General features: G+C 38.7%; 3 protein-coding genes and 1 long non-coding RNA gene across 18 annotated transcripts; 1 reads left to right on the top strand and 3 right to left on the bottom strand.

Annotated features, from left to right (window-relative positions):
* The first annotated feature begins 458 nt into the window (after positions 1-458).
* dsh (Segment polarity protein dishevelled) lies at positions 459-12,237 on the top strand. 3 transcript variants are annotated; one of them, XM_076369197.1, is made up of 11 exons: positions 459-1,121; positions 2,136-2,205; positions 2,537-2,795; positions 3,038-3,124; positions 3,213-3,423; positions 3,563-3,691; positions 3,775-3,989; positions 4,081-4,572; positions 4,644-4,892; positions 8,188-8,256; positions 9,770-12,237. In XM_076369197.1, the coding sequence occupies exons 1-11, from the start codon at positions 961-963 to the stop codon at positions 9,808-9,810; spliced, it is 1,983 nt and encodes a 660-aa protein (XP_076225312.1). In that variant the 5' UTR covers positions 459-960; the 3' UTR covers positions 9,811-12,237. The 3 variants fall into 3 exon arrangements, with proteins under 3 accessions (XP_076225312.1, XP_076225297.1, XP_031844393.1); XM_076369182.1 differs by having other exon boundaries at positions 2,942-3,124; XM_031988533.2 differs by lacking the exons at positions 8,188-8,256; positions 9,770-12,237 and adding an exon at positions 6,224-7,407 and having other exon boundaries at positions 2,942-3,124.
* Positions 7,182-8,496, bottom strand: LOC143174727 (uncharacterized). The gene is made up of 2 exons (XR_012998972.1): positions 8,106-8,496; positions 7,182-7,751 (listed from the first exon to the last, which is right to left on the bottom strand). It is a non-coding gene; the product is annotated as an uncharacterized LOC143174727 (long non-coding RNA).
* A 2-nt stretch (positions 12,238-12,239) lies between the features above and the next one.
* On the bottom strand, positions 12,240-21,078 carry LOC116432144 (neprilysin-4). Of its 3 annotated transcripts, none has more exons than XM_031988549.2 (15): positions 20,606-21,076; positions 20,337-20,536; positions 19,463-19,611; positions 18,787-18,932; positions 18,360-18,616; positions 18,021-18,278; positions 16,571-16,773; positions 16,323-16,502; positions 16,044-16,255; positions 15,753-15,975; positions 15,488-15,664; positions 15,226-15,388; positions 14,091-14,300; positions 13,903-14,009; positions 12,240-13,342 (listed from the first exon to the last, which is right to left on the bottom strand). In XM_031988549.2, exons 1-15 carry the CDS (start codon positions 20,710-20,712, stop codon positions 13,067-13,069), a joined length of 2,868 nt encoding a protein of 955 aa, XP_031844409.2. In that variant the 5' UTR covers positions 20,713-21,076; the 3' UTR covers positions 12,240-13,066. The 3 variants fall into 3 exon arrangements, with proteins under 3 accessions (XP_031844409.2, XP_031844410.2, XP_031844411.2); XM_031988550.2 differs by having other exon boundaries at positions 19,463-19,608; positions 20,606-21,075; XM_031988551.2 differs by lacking the exons at positions 12,240-13,342; positions 13,903-14,009 and having other exon boundaries at positions 14,097-14,260; positions 20,606-21,078.
* Positions 21,079-21,929: 851 nt separating this feature from the next.
* LOC116432145 (mitochondrial tRNA-specific 2-thiouridylase 1) lies at positions 21,930-25,885 on the bottom strand. 11 transcript variants are annotated; one of them, XM_076369221.1, is made up of 11 exons: positions 25,525-25,884; positions 25,094-25,340; positions 24,927-24,995; positions 24,463-24,827; positions 23,719-23,795; positions 23,472-23,637; positions 23,208-23,392; positions 22,906-23,132; positions 22,675-22,842; positions 22,373-22,600; positions 22,001-22,298 (listed from the first exon to the last, which is right to left on the bottom strand). In XM_076369221.1, the coding sequence occupies exons 4-11, from the start codon at positions 24,465-24,467 to the stop codon at positions 22,101-22,103; spliced, it is 1,254 nt and encodes a 417-aa protein (XP_076225336.1). In that variant the 5' UTR covers positions 24,468-24,827; positions 24,927-24,995; positions 25,094-25,340; positions 25,525-25,884; the 3' UTR covers positions 22,001-22,100. The 11 variants fall into 11 exon arrangements, with proteins under 11 accessions (XP_031844412.1, XP_076225336.1, XP_031844413.1 ...); XM_031988552.2 differs by adding an exon at positions 21,930-21,953 and having other exon boundaries at positions 22,091-22,298; positions 24,463-25,340; positions 25,525-25,885; XM_031988553.2 differs by having other exon boundaries at positions 24,463-24,995; positions 25,064-25,340.
* Positions 25,886-25,950: the final 65 nt, after the last annotated feature.

Here is a 25,950-nt window from a genome sequence, read left to right as displayed (position 1 = left end):
TTGATGTTCGTCCGCTTAGATCGAGGAAATCAAATATTTAAAAATGTATTACGAACCATAATCAGATAATTGAATCAATCAAAATCGACTCAAACATTTACCAACTAATATTTATAAAATTCAATATAAGTCAAACTGGCTCGATCCGTAAATCTAGTGTTAAGAATCATCTTATGTAACACCTGATGAATTCATAAAATACTAATAACTCCGCGCGTTCGGTAGTTCGAAGACACGGCAACGTCGCAACGGATACGTTTGTATACTGGTCCAACGTATTTCCTACTTAGTCAACTTCGATTATTTTGCTCAATACATATTTCCTATTGACGATTCCAGACATAGATGGCAGAGCAGATCTTTCGATTTTTGACACAGTCGATAATTCAGAATATACGAGACCGAGCCCCGTAAGGTTGCGATGTCCACCCTATAACTCGTCTGTGCCAGTAGCGAGGTGTTACTGTCGTAGGTTTCATATCCAGTCGCCATATTGAACAACGGTGTTTCGACGCCATCTGTCGAAGGATCCACCGAATGGCCGGGAGGGTGTAAAAATCATTCCGTAGATCGTCTTTCTATCTTCCCTCGTTTCCAATTCTCGAGCGTACTGCCGAGTATCGGGCGATCCGCCGCGAGTGTGTGTAATGTCGACGAGAATGTTGACGTTTAATTCAGCTCGTCGGTTGCATCGTGTACGCGTCGCGCGGGACTATCGTGAATAATGTCAATGGCTTCCTCGTAACTGGCCGCACGCGTTCCCGATAATGTTGCACGCAGCGAGGCTCTCGTAGGCTCCGCAGGCTACATGAACGAACGATCGTTGTACGCGCGAGGGCTTTGGCTCGAACTGTGACGCGCCATATTGGTTCAAGAGAATTGTTTCATAGTTAGTGGGGCCTTCGGTGAATCAGTTTTTTTTCCATCGCAAATGCATGCGTAATAACAGAATCGCCGACGATGGAAGAGACTAAGATCATCTATCATATCGACGACGAGGAGACCCCGTACTTGGTGAAGCTCACCATATCACCGGAAAGGGTCACTCTGGCCGACTTCAAGAATGTCTTGAATCGGCCGAATTACAAGTATTTCTTCAAATCAATGGACGATGATTTCGGGTGAGTGTCGCGGCGATACGCATGTCCCCTCGGACGTCGGCTCGCGTACGTTCAATGGGAATGTACGGGAGCCGATTGACACTGTCCTGGCCACCTTATCTTTCATCTTCGGGACGAGTCAATGCCCTGCGATTTAAACAGTATCCGCTTACGCGGACAGTCACATTTTGACAATTATCCTTACGCCTCCACCCTAGGCAGCGTGCCGTTTTTTGACAGTCGATTTGCATTCTCCTCTCGGTCCATTTAAATCTCCGATATGCGAGCCTTTTTAAGCATTTTATGATTCACTCCGGTATACTGGGTGTACCCAAACAAAAGGAGCTCGAGTTTAGTTCGGATAAGAAATGGGATTTTATGGGGAACGATCTTGGCTCGGGTGCATTTGCGAATGGTGCATTGAGATGTTAATGGCAAACACATGTATGCATCATGCTTGTTACTTATTTAGTTGGGAGTATTGTAATTGGGAAACTTTGAGGGGATTCTTTAATTATAACAATGATGATGCGTGAAAGCTGTTTAATAAAAATGTTTTTATTTTTCTATAGGGAGCTTATAGATATCTGCTATTAATGTGGTTAAGATACTTTGGAGCTAATGATTATCTTGGGAAGAGTAGTATTAAATGAATTTCAATTTTTAATGTTTAATGTGTAATTCGAACTTTGATGTTTTAGGTTTTTGATATGTTTTTTCAGAAAACATGTCGAATTTTTGTTTGTGTTTAATCTATATTTATTAGCTTCTTTTTATTCAGAGATACATTCTTATTGAGTATCAAGCTAAGGTCCTTGGGTCTAAGGACATTAAATAATTTGTAATGAATTAGATAAAATAAAAGTTATGTAATAATTAAGAAATACATAGACCATTAAGATTCAATTTTTCAGATTTTGTTTTATATATTTGTTTTTTATCGATTATTAATCTTTATTAATATATAGGAAGCATTAATTTGCAATGTTCCATCAATGAATTGATGCAATAAAAATCTTTCTTTTTTTTTAACAGTGTTGTAAAAGAAGAAATTGTGGATGATGATGCCCATCTTCCATGTTTCAATGGACGGGTTGTGTCATGGGTAAGAGTATTTATTTCAAGTTAATATTAATTAAATTTTTTAGCAAAATTGTTTTGCCAAGGATAAAAATAAGCAGTTTTTGGATTTGTGAAATAAACTTTAAACTTTGTGTTAAAGTATAAGTACAAATTTAGTATAGATAATTATAATCAATTACACAGGTTCTGTGATTATATACGTATCCACAAAACTTGTAGCATGTATGGAGTAATTTAGTGCATTGTATAAGTAGGGTACAGAGAGAGTGATTTTTTAATTTTTTCAAAATAGTATTAATTATTGTTTAATTGAGTAAATTGTTGTTGAAATAAACAAATGTATTTACCAATAGTTGGTGTCTGCTGAGGGCAGTAATGTCTCAGATGGAGCATCACAGTGCACAGATTCAGTGGCACACAGTGAGGCAAAACATGATCGTGTTGATCATGTGACACCTGGTCATACAAATCGTGGCCCACCACCACTTTCTCATGATGACACTTTAACTGAAACTGAAAGTATTATAAGTAGTCGGCAAGGGCATCATTTACATAAAAGTTCAAGACACCATTCAGACAAATACATTGACAAATACAAAAACAAGTATAACGGTATGCTATCTTATTAATCTGTCTTCCATACTAAAAGTTTTATTATTACCATTATAGTTTCTTCATTAATGGTTTCATTAGAAATGATTATCATTAAAAAATCATTACTATTACTAAACATTATTCTCATTTGTTTACTAACCCAGGACTTCGTATAAATGGTCATTCAAAACACAGATCAGGCCATGGTTATGAGACTGCTTCTATTTTAAGTTCAGATTTAGAGACTACCACATTTTTAGAATCAGATGACGATGCAAGTAGCCGTATAACATCAACAACAGGCAGACACACTAATATGAGTAGTACAGTTGACAGGGCTACTTTAGGTAAATCTATATTGAAGTTTAGAAATAGTTTATCCTTCGATAGACAGGGAATCAGGTTTTAGAATTAATTTTTATATTTCAATATTAGATCGGCGTAGGCCACAAAGAAGACGGCGTCACAGATTACTACCTATGTCAAGAACATCATCCTTTAGCAGTATCACAGACAGTACAATGTCCCTAAATATTATAACAGTTTCTTTAAATATGGATACTGTAAACTTCCTTGGGATTAGTATTGTTGGTCAAAGTAACAAGGGTGGTGATGGGGGCATCTATGTTGGTTCCATAATGAAAGGGTATGTTTTAATTAGTCGATAGTAACATTTCAACGAAAGGCTCTGTATAATAAACATTTAGGACAGAGTATGTAGCAAACATACTGTTATTACATACAAAAGTAATTACTCTAGCATGTAAACTTATAAATATGTGCAGGGGAGCTGTTGCTTTAGATGGTCGAATAGAACCTGGTGACATGATTCTTCAAGTAAACGATATTAACTTTGAGAATATGTCTAATGACGAAGCAGTTAGAGTACTGCGCGAAGTGGTTCAGAAACCAGGGTATGTTTATATTAATAAAATTTTCAATTTTATAGGGCTGCATTAGGTAAACTTAACGTGGTCTTATTATATGAATCTTTCAGACCAATCAAACTAGTAGTAGCAAAGTGTTGGGATCCTAATCCGAAAGGATACTTTACAATACCACGTACAGAACCTGTGCGACCTATAGATCCTGGTGCATGGGTAGCACATACAGCTGCTATAAGGGGTGAAGGTTTTCCTCCACGCCCGCCAAGCGCTACAACTTTAACATCAACATCGAGCAGCCTTGCGAGCACATTACCAGATACAGAAAGTAATTATTCTTTCTATAAAACAAAACAGATAATATAGGCTAGAGGAATGTTATTGAATATAATAAAGCACAAATAATAACTTTTTACTAGGACCATTAGAAGAACTTCACCTTACAGTCAATACAGATATGCCAACAGTAGTAAGAGCAATGGCTCGACCTGACTCAGGGTTAGAAATTCGTGAACGTATGTGGCTTAAAATAACAATACCAAATGCATTTATTGGCGCAGACGTGGTGGATTGGCTTAACACTCATGTAGAAGGGTTCATTGATCGCCGTGATGCGAGAAAATACGCGTCTCTCATGCTGAAAGCTGGTTTCATTAGGCATACAGTAAATAAGATAACATTCTCCGAACAGTGTTATTATATATTCGGTGACTTGTGTTCAGCCATGAGCAGCATGAAATTAGACTGCGATACAGTTGGACCATTACCTCCGCCAAATGCCTGGGACATGCCTTATTCAGGAACGTATGCACCTCATTCTGCAACTGGTTATAGTCCAATGCCATTTAATTTCACTAATGAACCGACCGTTTACGGTTATCATCGAGAGGAAAGTGTTCATAGTGGCTCAGGTGAGACATATTATTGTAAGATTACTAGTTTAAGTGTTCAGGATGTATTTTAAAGGAACGAATTTCAACAGGGGGTAGTAGTGCAGGTAGCGAACATATTTGCAAAGAACCTATTCATGACTTGAAGTCGTGTTCTTCGGCGTCCGAGTCCGAATTGCATATTCCATCGGTGCCAACAATGCCAAGTAAGAATTCTGGCAATGGGAACGGTTCGAACGGAAAAAGATCTAATGGTAGTCGCAGTCGTTCCAGTGGTTCTGAACAGTCTGTGCAGACAGGAACTGGTTCAGGGAATCAACAGAACCAGCAAGACTTATCTGGTAGTAGACAGTCATTTCGCATTGCGATGGGAAATCCTTGTGAATTCTTTGTTGATGTTATGTAGATGCCGGTGTTGTAAATAGATGAGTTATAAATTTGGAAAAAGATATACAATCGAACTTGAATGAATACTTTGAAAAAAGTTCAATGGAAATATCATTTTTTAGATGTCGACGTCGACTTCAGATGCAATCCTTTATTGCTGCTCTTAATAATATCATTGAACATTCTTTTTCCAGTAACACCAACCAAAAAAATGAAAATTTACGTCTTGCTAGTGCATGTTCTCTGTCGTTTACGTAGGATGTTTCAAAGTATTTATTCGCTGCCCTATTCGATTCACTTTTCAGGTCAATGTAATTCACACTTGAATTCTTAACAATTTGTTTATACGTGTCGTCTCAACTATTGCATTCCATCTTGTACTTTGTATTCTACAGTAATGAATATTTTTAAAGTTCGTTCTTTATATTCAGAATATTCTTAATATTCGTTCAGATGTTTGCATGTAACATGTAAATGTATATACTAATATAATTAAGAGAAGTTGCATCGAAACGTAACGTTTAATATTGACGAAATCGTAACAACGACAGTATTTAAATTTCAACTCTTTTTTAGAGTCCCGTTAGATCTCGTAGAAGTTTACATCCTGATTCATCTTTTATCGTCATTCTCTATTATTATTTCACGAGTATAAATCTGAGAAGATTATTCCTAATTGTGTACCTTACCTTTGAAGTAACATTTCACAATGAAACCCATATTTATAACTGTACCTCTATACGAAGCCGTATGTTTAACGAAAGCAAAAACATTAAAGTCGTCTGATTGCACATTGCTGTGAATTAAGTAAATCTCTTCTTCTGCATGAGAATATGCAATTGCTGTGTTGAAGTTTAGTACGCATACAGCGATAACGAACCTAGTAAAAAGAAAAAAGAAAAGAGTATGAACTATGAACGATATAGAGAAAAAGAAAAGCAAGAGATCAGTATTTAATTTCATATGATTATTATAAATACACTATAATGCACGCTTCATTATAAATATTATTGTGGTTGTAATTGTTGATGTAAAGCACGAACGCACAAAGAAAGTAGAGCACAAGCATGGTCATGTAAATAACACGGATTACGTCAATGAATCTTTTGAGTAACGAGAGACATCGCGAATAATTTGCTAAATATATACATATTATATATAAATATTATATATATATATATATATAAATATACATAATGCATGTAAATTATAATTATTTTATTAAGAAATGATTGAACAAAAGGTACGTATTTTTATTAATATTTTTCCATTGCTTGCGTTCTAGGATTGTCTACGACAATGGGGCAGCTATTTCTTTAAAATCGAGAGGATATTGTTTACAGAAAAAAAAAATAATGTTAAACGATTCACTAATTATTGCTTTGCGAGATGCGTGTTCTTTAAATAGTAAGCCGCTACCAACGAATACAAAAATAAATGAGAGGAAAAACAAAGATATATGTATGTACAAAGAGAGACAAAAAGAAAAAAAAAACGAAACAATAAAAAAATACGCAATTAAAGTGTTATTGTGTATTGGGCAATTATTGGTGAATCATTTAAGTTAACGATAGTCCGTGCGTGGCGGACCCTTTTTTAAATTGTATTCCTACCGACTCAAGTTAATATTCGGACGAGAGAAATTGTTTACAATTATGTTATGTGGTACTGAATCACAGGTTCGACAATATGTAAATAGAACAAATTATGCTCATATTAAATGTGCCATCTTATGAGTGTTAGAGAAAGTACTGAAACAGAAAGAAAGAAAGAAAGAAAGAAGGAAAGAAGGAAGGAAAGACAGAAATGAATACTTGCGACACACATAATTTATATAGATGTTTTCCAGGTGTATGCATTTCTTATCATTTACGTTCATTCATTGTCATCATTATCTTATAATTATCGAGTATCTTCTGCATCTTCACATATGCTTATTTAATTTCAACGAACTTCGTTACACATTTTAATTGCGTCTTGCCGTTGCGTTTATTATACGACCTTTCATTTAGCGTACCTCGTTATATCTAAATGACGTTTCCCTTTTTTCTTTTTAATTGAATAAAACAAAAAAGAAAGAAAGAAAGAAAGAAAGAAAGATGAGTTGCCGGAAAGAATATTCCAACTCGCGTGTGAAGAAAATGAGCTATATAAGACTCCTTCAAATATGGTTCAATGTTTGCGTTAAAAATATTTTGATGATCTCTGAATGGTCAAACGTTCACCTCTTTTCCCCTGTCGAGTTTCTCGCTAGCTTTCCGTACCGACATGAACAACAATTCCCGTTACTTTCGTTCTTTTTCCTTTGATACTTACAAAGTGTATAATCTAGTGGATATTATCAATATCTTTTTATATGTCTATAACATACAGCCATGTTTGAACAATACAAATTCTGTGCAATTTTCCAAAAAGCAGAATCCATTTATACTTCGCTTCTCTTCGGCATCCTCTAATTAACGGAGTTTGGAGAAAATAAAAAAAAAAAAGAAGAAGAAAAGTCACGTTTTTATATCGACCCAGGTAGACAGTTAATACGAAGACGTATAAATATATAAATATCTATATATATATACATACATTGCAAAACGGTTCTCCTCCAGTTCGCTGAGTACCTCGACGCACGAATCGTACATTGAAAGTTCCATTGGAAAATTGCGCACCGATACCTTTTAATCACGTTCACGTTTCCGATAAATGTTTTCGTTTCGATCGTCGTTATTAATGTAATTCGATAATTTAAGAGAAAGTAGTTAAACGCGCAAACTGTTTTTATCAATATCATTACGATATACCAATCATTATATATTATTCTGTAAAATATATACATATTTTATGTTGCAGACAGGTTGTGTACAGTATGTCTGAGAAACACAAGACTTGTGGTTGTCGGAACTGACGAAATTATTGTTTTGTTTTTTCTGTTTTTTTCTTCTTTGCAATCGGTCGGAGAAGATCCAGGAAACTAGGAGAAAAGAAAAAGAGGAGGAAGGACGTGCAAGTTTTGTGGCTCACAGATATACTACGAATTTCGTTTATTTTATTTTTCTATTTAATTGTGCTGCTCTGAAAGGACCTGCTGCTTTCTGTCTAACAATACAAAAAAAAAAAGAAAAAAAACAAACAAAAAGATACAAAAAACGACTCAAATTTCCTTTGCAACTTACGTTGTGCGCATGTGGATCACACCGTGTCAAAGACGTAATCGAGTCATTTTTATGCCTTGTGCTGCGCTGACGGTCGATGCAGAACTGCGTATGCACGAGGAGACTCACACACAGACTAGCGATTTGGACAACAATAGCAGAGACAATATCTGTGAGTGTATTTTATTTTGTCACCGACGAGCGATCCCGTCGCTCGCCCTTTCTTTCAGTATCTTTCTTTTCATCCGACCATCACTAGAGTATATTCTGTATCTAATTCTTTTCCGCCGTTCACACAGATTAATTATGTCGAAATTGAATATTCTGGGTGTCGACGAACAGCCAAGGCGAAGCTTGATGATTCTACACGATAAGATCTAGCAGGAAATTAATCGGATCGATGTTTCCCGCAAATCCTATGATCATCGAGAAAGTTGAAATTTGTAGATTTAATTTTCTTGAAGACAGATTATTCGATTAAAGAATTTTTTTGAATATTTTGTGATAATACAGATAATCAATCATATATAAATTTATTTCAAAATATTCAAGGAAATTCTTTAATCGAAGAATTTATCTTCGAGGAAGTTGAAATTTGTAGATTTAATTTTCTAGAAGACAGATTCTTCGACTAAAGAATTTTCTTGAATATTTTGAAATAGTACAGATAATCAACCATATATAAATTCATTTCAAAATATTCAAGAAAATTCTTTAATCGAAGAATCTGTCTTTAAAGAAGTTGAAATTTGTAGATTTAATTTTCTCGAAGACAGATCTTTTGATTAAAGAATTTCCTCGAATATATCGAAATAAATTTATACCTGGTCGATTACCTGTAGAATCATTTCCTTCGACTTGCGTTACATTCTGAAGGACACCCCGTATTCATTCGAAAAGCTCATCAATTTTCTTCTTCCCGGATTTAATTTCAAGTAAGAGTTACTCCCTTAAACAACATTGAGTTCGTTTAAACCGTTCCACACATTCTAACATAAACGACTAAACACACACACACACACACACTGCGAATGGATCTTTGATGCCAGTTCCAACATTCTTGCACCCTAATTGCTTGTTTAAACGAACACACAGCATCATACGAGCATCCGTGTCTGTACAAATGCGAATGCGTCCACGGAATCTTTAGTAGTATAGAAAACACTCGTGTGTATTTGAGACTAGCCTGTACAATGCTCTTGCATAAATCATACACAAGGCGAACATGTAGTTTTGTACCTGTACATGCAGATCCCCTCACCTGGCCAGTCTTGTTATGATAATCATTGAATCATTCCTAGCAAGGTAAAGCGACGTGAGTCATGCTTTCAACAAATTCGAATTCAGATCTCGATCTAAATCTCCAGTGCAGTTCTTTAATTCTAGTCAATTGAAAATTCATTAGCACTATAATCTTGGTTCCCTCTAGAAAATACACTGAACAATATTTTCTCGTTTCATCTCGTTCATTGGATAAACAGTTGATATGTAATTGAAAGAAATATTGAATGTATTATTGTATTACATAAATGTCTTGAAATTATGAATGATCATCGATGAAATAGATCTGATTGACGTCGTTTCACTTTATAGCCAAGAAATAGCGTGTCCCGACTCGGCTAACAGGATCCGACATTTTTCCAACGAATACATTCAAAAATAACCGTTCCCTTTTATCTTTTCAGATGAAGAGGACATTTTGGAGTACCAGTTTCTGCATAAGTGAAGATATATTTGTTAAACGCAATACGTATACGTAATACGGTGGTAATAGGAGTTGAACAGGAGCTCTAAGGTATATATATATACATAAATATATATATACAACGTATGATTCCGCTTGATTGGGATCGGGCGGACGGAAGTAGCACACGCGAAACATATATTTATATATTTAATAGGCCAATTTTGATAAAACGTCATAGAAGGTAAAGGATCTAAACTCTCGTATAATTTGTAATGGCTATACATAATAGGATATAAGGCCATCGAATTTCACGTGATATTCAATATCACACCGAGAATGTCTATATATAAATACTATATATATGCGCAATCTGCATAAATTCAAATGAAAAGAATAAAAAGAAAGAAATGATTTTCAAAGATGGCGTGGAGCGTGCTACTTTAACGAAGGGTGCACATGCAGATTGAAAGAAAGAAAGAAAGAGAGAGAGAGAGAGAGAGAGAGAAAGAGAGAAAAGGAAAAAAACAAAAATGGAGAACAAAGCTCTTCGTTGATTTTTGGTTTATATTATACTTTAAGGAACGACGACGGAGCTTTGAATTTCTCGAGGATCGACCTCGACGAGCGTTTAATTTAGAAGAGATTGATATCGTACCGGATTGTACGTTTAATTGTACGACGCCCTTGTGTATTGTAAGGGCGAGATAATTATTCAGAAAATTCCTGATTTACCAGTACAACTCACAGCCGCGAATCTTGTAACCAAACGTCGGCCCACGCTACGAAAATTAATTAGTATGAAGCATACTTGTACTTTGATTACTACGAATACGAAGAAAAAAATGCGGAAAGATAAGATGAATCGAGCTTTCTCGTAATATCTAAACGGATAACGAACCTCTGTATAAAGACTGTTCTTGAACGCGCGCGGTTTCATTTTCCAGTATCGACAGGACGAATCCTTGCTCTCGGCGATCGACGGTAATCCTCCCGTCGATCCAAACCCGCGAATCTGCTTTATACTAAGTAATTGACCACGCGACGTACACGTACGATTTTATTTTTACTACTCGTTCACTCAATTACTCGATACGAAATGGCAATACGTAAATAAATTGTAAAGATAAGATTGTACAATTTGGTGAAACTTTCTATCCCGGTTCTGTGCGCAAGTTCATGTTGCTGTCGGTTGTGTTCCGGTGTTCGAGCGCTTGGCCACCGTTTCGTGTTCGATTTTTACCATTCTCACGACGCAACCCTTCGCCGTTTAACCATTTGCGGACGAACGTCGACATTTCGGCGAGAGATTAGCGTGTAGTTTCTCTTTGCTATTATTTAAGCAATGTATAATTTAGCTTCATCTGTCGAAGGTTTACATTTCAAGGAATCTTCGTCCGCGAAGGGTTAACATTTCTTTCGTAATCAGAGGTTCCTTGTATCATTAAATTCATTCTATTTTGATACTGGTATTTAATATATTTAATTACAATGGAATCCAGTAACCGGATTCCATCAGCGACACAATTTGCCCAAGAGGTTTTCGACTCGACGACTCGTTTAACCGTGTCCAAGTGTCCCGCTCCGTAGAAACCTCTGTTTCGCCGGATGATTCACGGACACTCGAACACCGGAAGCGTCAACAGCGCCGATAAATACGGACGAGTGTGCGGGGGTGTGCGTCTCTCCCTCTCGGTAACCGAGCGAGACCACGACGAGTCAATACGAATCGAAGGAAAGTTTTATTAATTGAAGCGCACTTAACGCTGCCTCGACTGAAGTATTTTAATGTCATTATAGAGTACCATAGTACAAGGCGACGAAGATGATAAACTCGACCGGCATCGCATTTTACGACCGATGCGTTTCTTTCCTTGTATTTTCTACCCTTCGCGAGCGAGACTTTTTCAAACTTTTTTAACGCGGTCTCGACGAACCCTGTTCCGCGACGTTCAACGGCTCGATTGTTCTATTTATTACCGTAAGCGAGACTATACAGAATTTGTAAAAAAAAAACACACAAACGAACAAATAATAATAATAATAATAATAATAACGAAACGAAGAAGAAACTAAGACGGGAGAACGGGAAAAGGGGGGAGGGCAAAAAAAGAGAATGGAAACAAAAATGCGGGGATCGACTCGGCATTTTTGTTCGGCGGTCAACCAAGACGATTTCGCGTGTGCGTCGGCGGAATATCTTGCGAGTAACGGGCGTGCGCCCGAGCCGAATGTTGACGATCTTTCTCTGACGAAAGCGTTCCCGCGAGCGTGTAACGTTTCTATCCACGGTATGTATGATGTACGTTGGATGCGACGTGATGATCACGAGGCTCGCGCGCCGATTTAACGCGAGATCGGTTGAGACGGGGAACGGGAGGTGCGACGCATAAGTTATAAAACGACGAAAAGAATTTCAATACATGTAGTAGTGTGTGGATATACAGGGAAATAGATTGTAAAGATTTTTATGACTGTCTGAAATTATTATTGTCTTTTGATCGTACAATTTTATTTCACGTCGGCGACAGCGCAGCTGTCCCGTTAATACATAATATATAACCGGCTCGCCGCACGATACTCGGTCCAGCAAGCCGAACTATCGTTCAATGTTCCTTTGTTTCCCTTTAATTATCTTTCAGTTACGAAAACTACGTGAAGTATCTTGTTAGTTCCCCTAATCGATGACGGTGCTGTTCCTCGCGCCGTCTCTGGCTCCGCCATCTTGTTATCCTCTAACCACGTGATATTTCAGTCGCGACGAAGATCGCAAAGCGATTGCCCTAGAGAATAAACTACCCTTACAAAGCGTGTGAATTAATTGAAACGAACGCTTGATGAGTCAGGGACCCGAAGATTAATCGTGGAATAGAAACGAATCGTTTGTATCGAGAAACGGTGGTTTCGTTGATTTTGCTATGGAAAATAGGGGAAAGTGACTTCGTATCGTTACTTTATTCGTTCGGAATTATTTTGACTAGCTGATCGATAAATTATTTCATTCCAGTAACGATGAAGTAATTCGTGTAGTATAAGGAATCGTTTGTTCGATTTAGTAAATGATTAAAGCATTCGCGAAAATGTTGGAAATATTTTTCGAAAATCTTGCAGCACTGGCGTGCAGAAGAGTCGGATCGAGTGATTCATTTGTGCTATTACAAGGTTAATTTCAGCGATCCCGCTTACGTCATCGATCAGCTTGATCTAAGAGGCAACGTAATACTAATCTCCTCCTCGCGTTCTCTTCTGTCGAAGCGAAGACTCGTGTCGATCGGAGATCGACGAGCCTCCCGATTCGTCACCAAACGGAGCATTTGTTGACAGGATTCATCGGCGCACCGAGGGGGCAGTTGAACACTTCCGAAAAGTCCTTCGAGTTCGATAGAGTGCCGATCACTCGGAACTTGCCGGGGGAGTGCACGGTCGTTTTCAATTTGTTCCTGGTTGCTTCCGGTCTCATCGAGCCGCACCACACTTGCGCGAAATTCAAGAAGAACAGCTGCTTCCCTGTCGCGTTCAATCCGGGAAGCGTCTCGTCGGCATCCCCGTTTTGGTGCAGCCATCTTTCGTAGGCCTGCGAGACAGCGAATGTTTCGAGCATTTTAGTGACAAGAATAATGAGTATGGCCTCGAGTAAATTTTAAATTAACACGTTTCCTACCAGCGTCACATATTCCTGACGGCCGTAATCCTATATTCTACAAAATGAAAATGAAATTAACACTAGGTTCGCGGAACGCGTCAATTTGATTGAATTTTATAAACATTATTTGGTAAATGTTTCAATCGGTGTTCGTTGATCCAATTACACGAATATGAATCCTTTGTCTATTTCTACATCTACAAGTTCCAAAATCTAAATGAACGAATATCAACTTTCCCAGGAACAATGGAATAAACTACAATAAATGCCCGTAAACTTAGATATTATTAGAAATTGTAAACTATATTATATTTAGGGACTTAATGACTCAGTTTCATTTTTCTAATATTTTCCTTAGATTTATTGGATCGGAGAGAATATGATAATTGAGGGAATATTGTAGTTCACCGAAATAACCGGTGGTAGCGAACGCGTTGAGAGTTTAAAAATATTCGTTTCGGTAACGACAGGTGATTCCGTTTTTAACTCACGCGAAAAGCTTGCTTGATGCCGCCGTTATCCGCGATATTCTCTCCCTGCGTGTTGATCCCATCGATTTGCATCCCAACTTCGCTGACGGTGTAATTGCTATACTGGTCTGAAAAATTAAACGAGTTTTCGATCTCGTAAATGGACGTCGGAGAAAGCGGGAGGCGGGAACGCGGAACGGTCCCATTACCGATAAGACACTGGGCTCGCTGGTGGAAGCCATAAATAACATCATCGTTCCACCACCGGTGCAGATTACCATCCTTATCGAACAGTCGACCCTTATCGTCGAAACCGTGAGTGATTTCGTGGCCGATCACCACACCGATTCCGCCGAAATTCAGGCTCCGCGGAAAGTATCTGTGATAAAATGGCGGCTGTAGTATGCCGGCTGGGAACACTGAGGGTGGAAATTGTGTTGCGATTAGTTGTGTTCTCCTTTGAGTCGTGTGGACAAAGCTTAATATCGTGTCGCGAAAAACGGAGAGGGCAGCTTCGAGAGGATCGTTTGCAATTGACGATTATTAACCCTTTGCACTCGGAAGTATTTCGCTGTATATATTTAACATTTTCTAACTGGACAAAGGCGATGTTTTTTTCAAGGGACTCAAAGAGAAATCACAAGTGAATTGAGGAAACAAAGCTTTTTTATCCCAATATTTCACACGCCGATGCATTGTACATAGTTCAACATTAAATATCAAATTTGATAGTTTCACTGCATCGAATCAAGTGGTGACTGAGAGTCACCTTTCGAGTGTAAAGGGTTAAGTTTCGATTTCATTGTTAATTCATGGATAGCTATCTTGTAATTGATCATCGATTACAGTTCGTTCACTCGAGTCTATAAAAATCGAATACGGAATTTCAACAAGAGTATGGATTTTCTATAGCTTTTTTATCCCAATATTTCACACGCCGATGCATTGTACATAGTTCAACATTAAATATCAAATTTGATAGTTTCACTGCATCGAATCAAGTGGTGACTGAGAGTCACCTTTCGAGTGCAAAGGGTTAAGTTTCGATTTGATTGTTAATTCATAGACAGCTATCTTGTAATTCATTGGTTACAGTTCATTCACTCGAGTCTATAAAAATCGAATACGGAATTTCAACAAGAGTATGGATTTTCCATAGCGAATGAATCATTCTGCAAACAGATCTTATCGTGCAAGGATGAGATAACGAAGTATCTAGTCGAATTTTATTTTAGTTCCGTTCGAATCTCTAGAATGAACGTCACAGGACTCTTCGCTGAACCCTCTCGCCGTTTTCCAGTTCTTTTTCCTTTTTCGGTCGTTCATGGAGAAAATTAAACTAACTTATCCTATTCTTGCTTCGACTGTAATAAGCGTTGACCACCGCCGGCGCGGTGTTCCAAAGGGTTTTATTCACAGGCTTGCCCAGCCGATTCTGTCCCACCCTGGTCAGGTGTTGCAATATGTTCAACGTGTTCTCGAAGTACTTGTCTGAACGGACAACAACCTAAAGTATCACCGTATTAGGTATGTTTGCAGAACCTGCGCGTTTTATCGCGATAATCTAATCTCCGTGGGGAAGCGGAAAATCAACTTCCACGCTTACATCCTTGTAACCTTTGTTCAACAGTTTCGGCTGCAGAATGAAGTCAGGATAGCCGATCCTCAGCAGCATCGCGTTTACTTTCTCGGTCGCTAGCTCTTTCGTTTCGTCGTCGATCCAGCTGGTCTGATTCAGCAGCTCCCTGAACGCCCTTTGGATTTCTCGAGTCATGGACAGAGTCTGCGTGCAAGGACAACGTCAGTTCCGGTGCAAGGTAATAAGATCGTTGGAAAGTTACCCAGAGATCATTCTCTTTTCGGTTTCTTACATCGTTTTTGCTCTTCTCGTCGAAATACTTCTTCACGAACATCGATCCGACGGCCATGCCCATGTTCGAGTTCACTTGCGCCACGCAATTCTTCCATCTCGAAGGCGCCTGCTCCCTGCCGAAGAGAATGTAGTAAAATTTCTGCTTCGCGTCCTGAAATCGATCGTCCAAATTGTTCACTCTGTGCCTGACGAATCGCCATAGAAGATAATTCGCGATGGTCCTGCGAACAAAGTAGAAAGGATTAGAAATTGTTCGATTTGAAATTTCAGTTTATCACTGTCGCAGTACCGTGGACTGGTTCTCGACAGCAGGTTCACCAAATCTTGAATGTACTGCAACGCGTAAACGACTACCGGCTCGGAGAAGTTCATCGGTCGCGCTAAAACGATCGTCAGGTACCGGTGCCAGTTGATTTGGGGGACCAGGCTCCTTAGCTCCCCGATACTCATCCTCTGGTAGAGTTCCGAAACGTTTTCCCTCTCGTCCGGGGAGGAAGTGATCTGAATTTGTAACGAAACTCAGAATTTCAACCGTTTCCAACTGAAAACCGAAAGAAGCATCGAGTACCTTAGCCAACTTGGTTTCGAATTCTATCAAGTCGTCCGCGTCGGTGGTGGCATTCTGCAAAGACGCGCCCAACAGAGTTGCGATTTTTATCAAATAATTTCTATAAGCCTTCAGATACACCGTGTTCGATGGCTGAAGGAAGTAATCCCGGGTGGGAAGTCCCAGTGACGTCTGATCGAACTGTAATTCGAAGTTTGAGCGTCAACAGACTTTAGACTTCTAAGTTTCTGGATTCCTCCGTCCGTTACCTGTATTATGTACTCGTCGCTGTTCTTAATATCCGGCGCAACCCATTCAGAGATCAGGATATCGTTGTTGTACAGTCTCAGTTGAGCAGCCAGAAGCAGCCAGTCGAACTTCTCCGGGTCCCAGTTGGGTCTCAGGATCGGCCAACCCCCGAGTTCATCCAGGAGCTGAATAAGCGGCTGTTCCATGCGTTGCTCCAAGATCTCTAGCCACATTTCACGCGTTAAAACATGCTCCCCGTATCGAAGATTGAATTAACCCTTTGCACTCGGAAGTTTTTCATTGGAAATATTTCAACATCTTTTGATGAGATGGAGAGGATACTTTGTGAAACTAACTCGACAAAGCTATTTTGTTTGAATATTTCTTAAATTGATGCATTGTGTGAAGTTCAACCCTTTGCGGTCCGAAGTGCTCTTGGTTCCTCACTTTGAGGTTCACGTCGACGTTAGTTCATTCAATTACAGCTTAATACGACGCTGTATTTATTTACTCAAGAATATTTGGGAGTCATTGAAATGTTACCTTTAAATGGTACAATTGTGATGCTACAAATGAATATAGGAAAAATTGTTAAAACACGTAGAGGTTGCAATAATATAATGTTGAGTCTGACTCGACACAGGACTGCCAAGGGTTAATATTAAGTATCGAATTTTATAGTTTTACTCTGTGAAATCAAGTGGTGAGTAAGTCACCTCTCGAGTGCGAAGGGTTAATCACAAATGATTCACCAACTTCGACCGAAGTGATTTAAATAATACTCATTATCTCGTTGCTAAAATTCTATAACACTACAACTACTACATAGATCAAACTGACCCATTCCTAAATTCTTCTTTTACAATTATCGACAAAATAGTAGATCCTTTTCTAAGAAATTTCTAAAGAAATTGTTTTAACAATACGCAAACTAAGTTATGAGTGATCGAAGTCTCGATATATACACTCTTGAGGTTTCTATAGACAAATTTTGAGAAGTCAACTTGACTGCTAATAAAAATCACTGGTTTCTTTTTGTTTCGGAATTATTGATATCTTAAAAGCATCGAATGTTCGAAATGATCTTGAAAACAGTTTCACTTGAACACTACGATGAATGTCTGAAGAAATTGAAAATAATCTATCGTTACAATTTTGATATTGATTCCATATTAATCGTATTAACACTAGATTCACGGAACCCGTCAATTTGACGGATATTGCATTTTTTAATTATTCATTTAGTATCAGTTTAAGTCGATTTCGATTCGTGCAATTATGCGAATAGCAATAGTCTGGCTTTGAAATTATAATTTTCGCGATTTATATAGACGAATAGTTTTCTAGAAGCAATAGAATAAAGTTTAAAATAAACGTCCGTGAATCTAGTGTTGAATGCTCGGTAGTTCCAGCGTTAAGAATCCAAAGAGGCTTTCCGTTCCGACGAAAAAGATCCAGATCAGTAGTTACCGTAATTCATGCAACTCTGGAACAAATATTTCGCCTTGACGGTCGCGTCCTCCGTGTCGGCCTCTAACTCTTTGGGTATCGGGTCCTCGAGCAGCTCTTTCAGGACGATGTTCAACGACTCCCTGATCATCTCGAACGTGTCGTAGGCCGCCTTGTCCTTCGGTATAGGATTGTGCTTCGCCCAGTTACCGCACGCGTACTGATAGAAATCCTCGCAGGGATCGGCGGTCCTGTCCATGTACGTGATCATGATTTTTGCTGCGGCGAACATCTGTTTCTTAAAAAGCGTGTGAGCAGAAATTACGCAGGCCGGCTAGAGGGGCAGCTTGCCAAGTGTACCTTGAGCCTCCCTGATGTCCCACTCTTTCCCTTCGTCCTTCCAGAACGTGTGGAAGTTGGCGACCGCATCGTCGAGTTGCTCGTCGGCGATCGGCAAGCTGCTGTCCGGATCTTCGACCGTGATCGAGTGTCTACCACCCTGTTCACCCTCGTCGGACTCGTCCTGGGAATTGTCCTCGTTGTCGTCGTACTTTCCACTCGACAATCTCGAACGGAGCTCTTCCTCGTTTTTGTGGTTGTCGCAGGAGTGCTCGTAGCTGCCGGTGGAAACGTAAATTCAGTTCGAGATGTTTAAACTGCCGGTGTCTTGTTCATTATTTTCTATCTAGCGGTTCGAATAGAATTTTGTTTCAATGTACGCGGTTCCTTTCGAGCGGTGGCTCGAGGAAGAAAACGTGACTCCACGTTGGACAATTGGGAAACTAACTTTTGGTAATCGTTGCTTTCTATTTCGGAGTTTTCCTTCGTCTCCTCGGCGTCCACCTCGGGGTAATAATCGTCCAGGAAGTTCTCCGAGTTCTCGTCCGTGTTCCACTCGTCTATTTTCCCGGTGACGTAGTCGGTCGACTGCACCTGCACACAGTTCCGAAAATTTCGAGAATATCGAGCCTCGGCGTTCGAAGCAACGTTACATAATAAACACGATTTTCTTCTGCTTATGAGTTGTTTCTTCTAGCGACAAGAGAGGAGACGAGTGAACTTTAATTGTCCTTGTGCGAAACGAGAGGATTGGCAGTGGGACGATCGATATTTCTCCAGTGCACCAGTAACACTAATTTGATGTTGATTAACGCTAATTAACGTTACTGCGCACACGATACTCGTTACCCGATGTGTCTTGTCTTCTTCTGAAGTATATTACTATATTACTGCAGAGAAGCACGTTGCTTCTGTGCGACGGATAATTAATGAGCTCGACGAATGCGATGATAATCAAGCTGCAAAATGCTACGCCCGAACGGTACAGGAAGAAATGTTTCTTCCAACCGACGACCGTGAACTTAAGAAACCGGAAGTACATTTTCAGTGAAAAATGAAACGATCCAAGGAAAAGGATTATCGATTAATCGGTGTCGCTTTCAATCTGTCCGCGAGGAATGTACCCCGTCGAGTTCTCTCTTGCGTCGCTGCAGCTGCCGCGGCGGAAGGGCTGTTTCCACCGGTACGTAGCTGGTTTGCATTCCAGATATTAGGATCCGTTCTTCATCCTCCTCCCTGGCAGCCAGCTCCGTCTCGACGTAGCCGGTCGCTGCTAACAGAAATCGCGGTGTTAGATAATCGATCGTTGAGCGGATTTTCTCAGTCTTGTCGAGTAATGGCCCCTTCACCTGTTCCGTCGCGACGGCGAGCGAAACTTTTATCGGAGCAACCATCTCGGGCAACGTAAAAGATGAGAAATTCTGTTCCTAATTATGACGCAATTAATACCCGTTTCTGCTGTCTCATATCCGCTTTATGCAAATACGATTCAGCTGGAATTTAAACGCCGGAAGTAGCGTTACGGGGAGCGTCGCACGTCCCGAATTTTTTGTCCGACAGTGCTATTGGGAAGATTGAGGGATGATTCAGGGGTTGATCAACCTCGATAGATTTTGTGTATTGTAATAGATATTATTGAACCACTATTGATAATACTATGTACCCTATTTTTAGATAAGCAACCAATTCTCCTATAAAATGCGTATTTCGTTGAGGACAATGAAAACCGTGATAATACAGGAATTTAGAAACGTCTATTCACGGACTATTCACGTCGGAAAATCTATTATTCCATGCACCACGGATTCAAGTTTACCATGAGACGAGTGGTTCATTTCTTTATCAGGCGTTAACGGTTTCCCGCGATACTTCCGGCGTAGCTGTCCGCGAAATCACGGCCACGCGCACGCACTTCGCTTTAAATGGATCCTTGAGCGGCGAGGAAGCCGGACGTCGTTAAAGTCAAGTTCATTTTAAGATCCACGACGACGGACTTACGCGGAATGGTTTCCTCGGTCCTCTCGTCTGGCCTGCGTCCCGTCGCGTGTATCAAGTAGGTCTGATGATAGGGCGCTTTCCCGATCACCTGGGACCGCGACAGGGCGATGAAGATTATAGTGATGGGCAGCAACACGGCCGGGATCAGTAACATCAGTTTCACGCGAAATCGCCAAGTGTCGTTACCACCCATGCACCACCTGCACAATTCAACGAGAAACTCTTATCCTGCACGGCTACCGAAACCGACACCCGGCTCCGTTAATTACTTCAATCGTCCTGTCTCCTTGTTGATGGCCAGCCTGCACGACGGGCATGGCCCGCCGCTGAAGAAATCGTCGTCGTTGTACTGGCTCAAGCTGCTGCCACCCCTCATCTTTTCTGAAAGCAAGTCCCCTGTTCACGGTCGTGCCGCCTCTACTTCATGTTAATCTTTAGCCGCAAGGTGCACGATCGGATAACTCTGCCACGGGGTTGCGGGGGAGGGGCGGAGGTGGATGGAATCCTCTTGGATTATCAACGCGCGCGCTCTGTCACAACTTCGCCCGATTTTACATCGCCGAACGGAGAACACCCGCGGTCCCTTCGGCCAGACCGGGACCAAAGATCGTACTGATGAGGACGTGCCGCGCGCGGATTGCCGTCCGAGCGAAAACCACCGGACCGCCGATTCCTCACGGTGACACTGCCGCCCGTAAAAGAGGAACAAGCGCTCTGAAGCTATTGTGCGGGCAGCGATCACGGCACGAATGTTAATGTAACATTGCGCGTACGGGGCAAATTAGTCCCCGCGACATTTGTACGGGGAGTAATTTACATATGTAACGTCGGCGGTCAACGCCAATGTCGATGGTAACCAACAATCGAGGCGGAGGCACTGTACGTGCACGCACACCGCGAGGGCCATTTTACGCGCTCCTTACGTCCAGTTACTCGTCAATCGACCCTAATAACTTGCAGTTATCGTTCAATAACGCGACGCGCTGTTTTACATTCTACACGTGACCCCCCGACGTTATTAACGTCTTTTCTCATCGCCAGCACCGGATTGCCGTTACAAAACGTAAGAACTTCAAATGGCGTACGGGCAATCATATCGGTACACGCGGTATAGGCCTCTTTAGACGACGGGACCTAGGATTCGTGGATGCGCGTCGATTTATAGTTATATACGTTCTAAAGAGATTATGTTATTTTCGTGCGTTAACGGATGAGTCCTCGAGCAATAAACGTCTATGAATGGCAGAGGATATTCTTTACCTCTCGAGACTAGGTTTATATTTGACATTTTAAGCCGGAGATGTTGAGATTGAAATCGGATGAATAAGTTTCTGTACAAGTTTTCTACGTGGTTTAGAATTTGTTATTATGAGAATCAGTTGTGCGAAAATCTAGGGTTGATCCTTAAGGGGTTCATTTCTTCTTCTGTTTGAAAGACTCGATTCAGGAGGCAAGATATCGCTGGTAGACTAAGTCATCGTAAACGAGACTGTCGTGGATTCGTCGATAAGTTTATAATATTAACTTACTGTTAGCTTGTAATTTTCTCCTACTAATACATTCTTCGTGATTCGGTAGGAAGTTCCAGTACATTATATCGTAACCGTAAAGTTCATCCTCAGGGGTCATCATGGTTGAAAGAATGGCGGTATTAAAATTTGTAATTAGTTTTCCCAATATCTTTATTTTCTACTTTTCACAATAACGTTGTGTTGTAACCAAAAATACTTTACAGTGAAAAATAAAATTCTTACGGTTCTGATTTCAAGTTGTTGACAATCTTTTGTTTCTTTTTATGTCTCTGTAACTCGCTCGCTGTGATTTTGGCGCAATTTTTGCCTTCTTACTGAGCCTTCGCCAATGTTCCATTCTTACTTCTCGATCGAAGGAAAAATACGACGCACCGGGACTTACAACCATGGCACTGCCCAGACATTCTTCTCCATTGTATAGAACTGCGAACTGAAGCAACGATTATTATAAGTATTATTATGATGAAATAATTAAAAAGCAAATGAATAAAGTGAAAACTGTACCTGCCCCTCTGTAATTGCTCTTAAAGGTTGACTAATTTTAATAATTAATTCATTGGTTACAGTTTTCATAATTTTACATGGAACAGGAGGATCTCTGTGTTGAAAGAGAAAATTGCAATGCATGATGTTAAAAAAATTATTAAGTTTCTTCGGTTCTTCAGATATCCAATGAGGAGTTTCAGTTTTCACTAGATCTGAATATAATGCTGGGTGATTCGTTCCTTGTACCTATGAACAATAAGTAACAGCATTTTATTTTATTTTCAATAAGTAATTATTCTTTCTAAACGATTCCTACATACTACAAGTATATTATTACTCTTAGCAATTTTCTTATATATGAAAAATGCTTCTGACTGTCCTGCAATTTTTACTCTTTGACCTACAGTCCAATGATGAAAACCCTTATGTTCTCCAACCACTTTTCCATTCTCCAAGTTTACAAAACTACCTGGCTTTTCTGGTATGTACTGTAAATATAATAAAATAACATGTAAAGAGCGTAATAATGTATAGCTACAGTTATTGTATACCTCAGATATGAAATTTTGAAAATTTCGTTTTCCCACAAAGCATATACCCATACTTTCTTTTTTTTTAGCAACTAAATCCAAACCAACTTTTCGAGCAATTTGCTTAACATTAGTTTTCAAGTAATGTCCCAAAGGAAACATAGAGTATCGTAATGATTCTTGTGGTATCTGGCATAAAAAGAATGATTGATCTTTATCTTTGTCTGTTGCTTTAAATAATTGAACATCTAAGAAATATTAAACACAACATTATGAAAAATGAAATGTCGTATATAACTATAATACATAAATGTTATATATACTTGTATCTGGTTTAAAATCCTGAAGGTAAGGACCAAAACTAGTTCTAGCATAGTGTCCAGTTGCAATAGCATCAGCTTGAAGCTCAGTACGTGCAAATTGAAAGAATTTATCAAATTTAATTATTTTGTTGCATACAATATCTGGAATTGGAGTGAATCCTTTCTCATAATGTTCTATCAAATAACTAGAGAGTAATAAAAGTAAAATATTAACTCTTGAATAAAAATGAATAAACATAGAAACTATACGAATAAAAGAAATACCTAAAAACATTATTCCAATATTCTTTGGTAAAACTTGCTTCTACAAGAGGTATTTGTAACTTATTACACACCCATTGTGCATCCTCATAATCTTTTTCTATATTGCATTGTCCTGTTTCATCAACAAGATCCCAATTTTTCATAAATACTCCAGTAACATTGAATCCTTTGAAAATTCTATATTTAATATTTTAAAAATATTATACGTGAATGAATAATACTAGTGCTTGCAATATTTTTAAGTTACCTTTATTTTTTAACATAAATGCTGCTACAGCACTATCTACCCCACCAGATATGCCCACAATCACTTTTTTAAACATTCTGAAGATAATATTTTTATCAAAAGTATGTAATATCAAATTCTTATTACATAAAATTGATTAAATTGTAATCTTTGTCATGTGTGTATCATGGTGAATGATTTGGTAGTTTAAGAACTGTATGAAAGTACCTATTAAATAAATATGTAACATGTAAATTAATGTGTATTTGTATTTCACAATGCAACATTTTTTAAACAGGCAAGATATACTGAAATGAACAACTATGAACTTGGAAAATATATTTAAACATAATGTTCTTTAATAATGAAACAAGAATATTATGTATCCAGAACTGATTTATTTGTGATTTACGTAATACAAAAATATGGAAGAAAAGGCAACCAGATTACTCTTCAAGTATTTCCTTTACCAGTTTTTCTAAAGATTAATACCACACGAAATAATCAAACAAATTCTAACTTCGATCAACTCAACGTGATACACGTTATAGTAGAAAAAGATTGTTTCAAAATCTTGCCAATATCCGAATTCACGATGAGCCGAATATCGTGTTAACCTTAATTCTGTACGTATTGATTTTTACATGATCGCAATACTGATAATTTTTCAAAAAAGAACTTATAAATTTAACAGTGTTATAAAGAGTAAAAGAGAATACCAAATCGATCACGTGGTGTAGTGTATGTATTTACATATATACATACTCCATAGATACCGATTGCGTTTCACGTGTGCAGCGGATACTTCGCTAAATCACACGGTATTACAAAGAAAAGTGAATGGAAATCCCATGAAGGAAATACCGAAAAAGACATATTAAATGGAATTTTTAATATGGACAAATGGTACTCCAGAACACTCTTAGAGAGGCGAAACATTTATTAGAACTTGTTTCGTGTTTCTAAATTAAGTGACCTTAAAAAATATAACTTTGAGCCAATGCTGTTGTTTCTTCATTGGCAATATGACATTATCCTTTACATTTTTCTACATTTAATCCCTTATTATATACGTTTCTTGAAAATATTCTTCGTATCATCTATAATGCTTCCCCACAAAGTCTTGATACCTAGAAAAAATAATAATTTCCAGTTTTATAACCTGTATTCAATATTTTAATTCATTATAATCCTTTCGACGTATATTAAAATTGCAAAGTTGCAGCTACTTCAGTAGGTATGTGCATTGGGAAATCACTTCCGCTTGTACGTGCAGTCTATATTTTGGAGTCCTGAAACTATATTCATAAAATAAATCTCTTTGCATTGAAAATTGATTTGAAGGACGCCAAGGTTTTATATTTACAAGATTTCCTTGTGAAATTAATATTAATACCGAAAAAGTCTGTGATATTAGTTAGTAGTTCATAGTATTTCATAATTCCCGGTACAGAGCATGCGTGGAAAACCATCCAATGAAATCCAGGCGTCAATGTTGGGGGCCCCTCTCCCTCGAATAACGTACTATCCAGCAAATCATACCTTCCGTCATTATATTCCTATGTCCATGGATTGACTACTCAAATAATTCAGCGTTTGAATGTTTCATAAAGATCTCGCTTTTTCTGTCTGTTCCTTAAACACTCGAATATTATATTCAAAATAAGATTTTACCTGAATATTCGGACATTACTCGCATTCTAATACCAGTTCAATGCTCAAACAATTAAATACATATTCATTCTTATGCTTAAACCTACAAACTCTATGCTTAAATATTTAAACATTTTGTTACATGCGTTGTAAAACATAAAGTTTACATCCTACCAGTTAATACAGGAAGAAGTCGTGAATCATTTTGTAAGTTTATGACATGTACAACAAAGTTACATTGTTCAATGTACATTAAGTTTAACAGAAATTCAGCAATAATAAATTCAAGAGATTCGATTTAAAATATACGCAATTCACAATTAACGTATATAATATAGAAATACTCAATGACTCGAATCACATTCACTTCGACTACTCAGGTATCCAGATACTGGCCATACTGACAGCTTGAATATTTAACTACAGACCCGATATACAACGCGATACTCGAGTACACCAGTATCGAAGGGATATTCGCGTTCGTAGGACAGTCGAGTGTTCGAGTAAAGAAAAATTTGCGAAATACTCGCGATCCTAGTTTCGAGAGTCGCGCGTAGGTCGATGCCCGAAAATCCTCGGCCAATCGACGCACGGCTCTCT

This window comes from Nomia melanderi, chromosome 1, assembly GCF_051020985.1.
Source record: "Nomia melanderi isolate GNS246 chromosome 1, iyNomMela1, whole genome shotgun sequence".
In the NCBI taxonomy this organism is placed as follows: Eukaryota; Metazoa; Arthropoda; class Insecta; order Hymenoptera; family Halictidae; genus Nomia; species Nomia melanderi.
The sequence above is the reverse complement of the archived record's forward strand: the minus strand, read 5'-3'. Positions and strand labels throughout refer to the sequence as shown.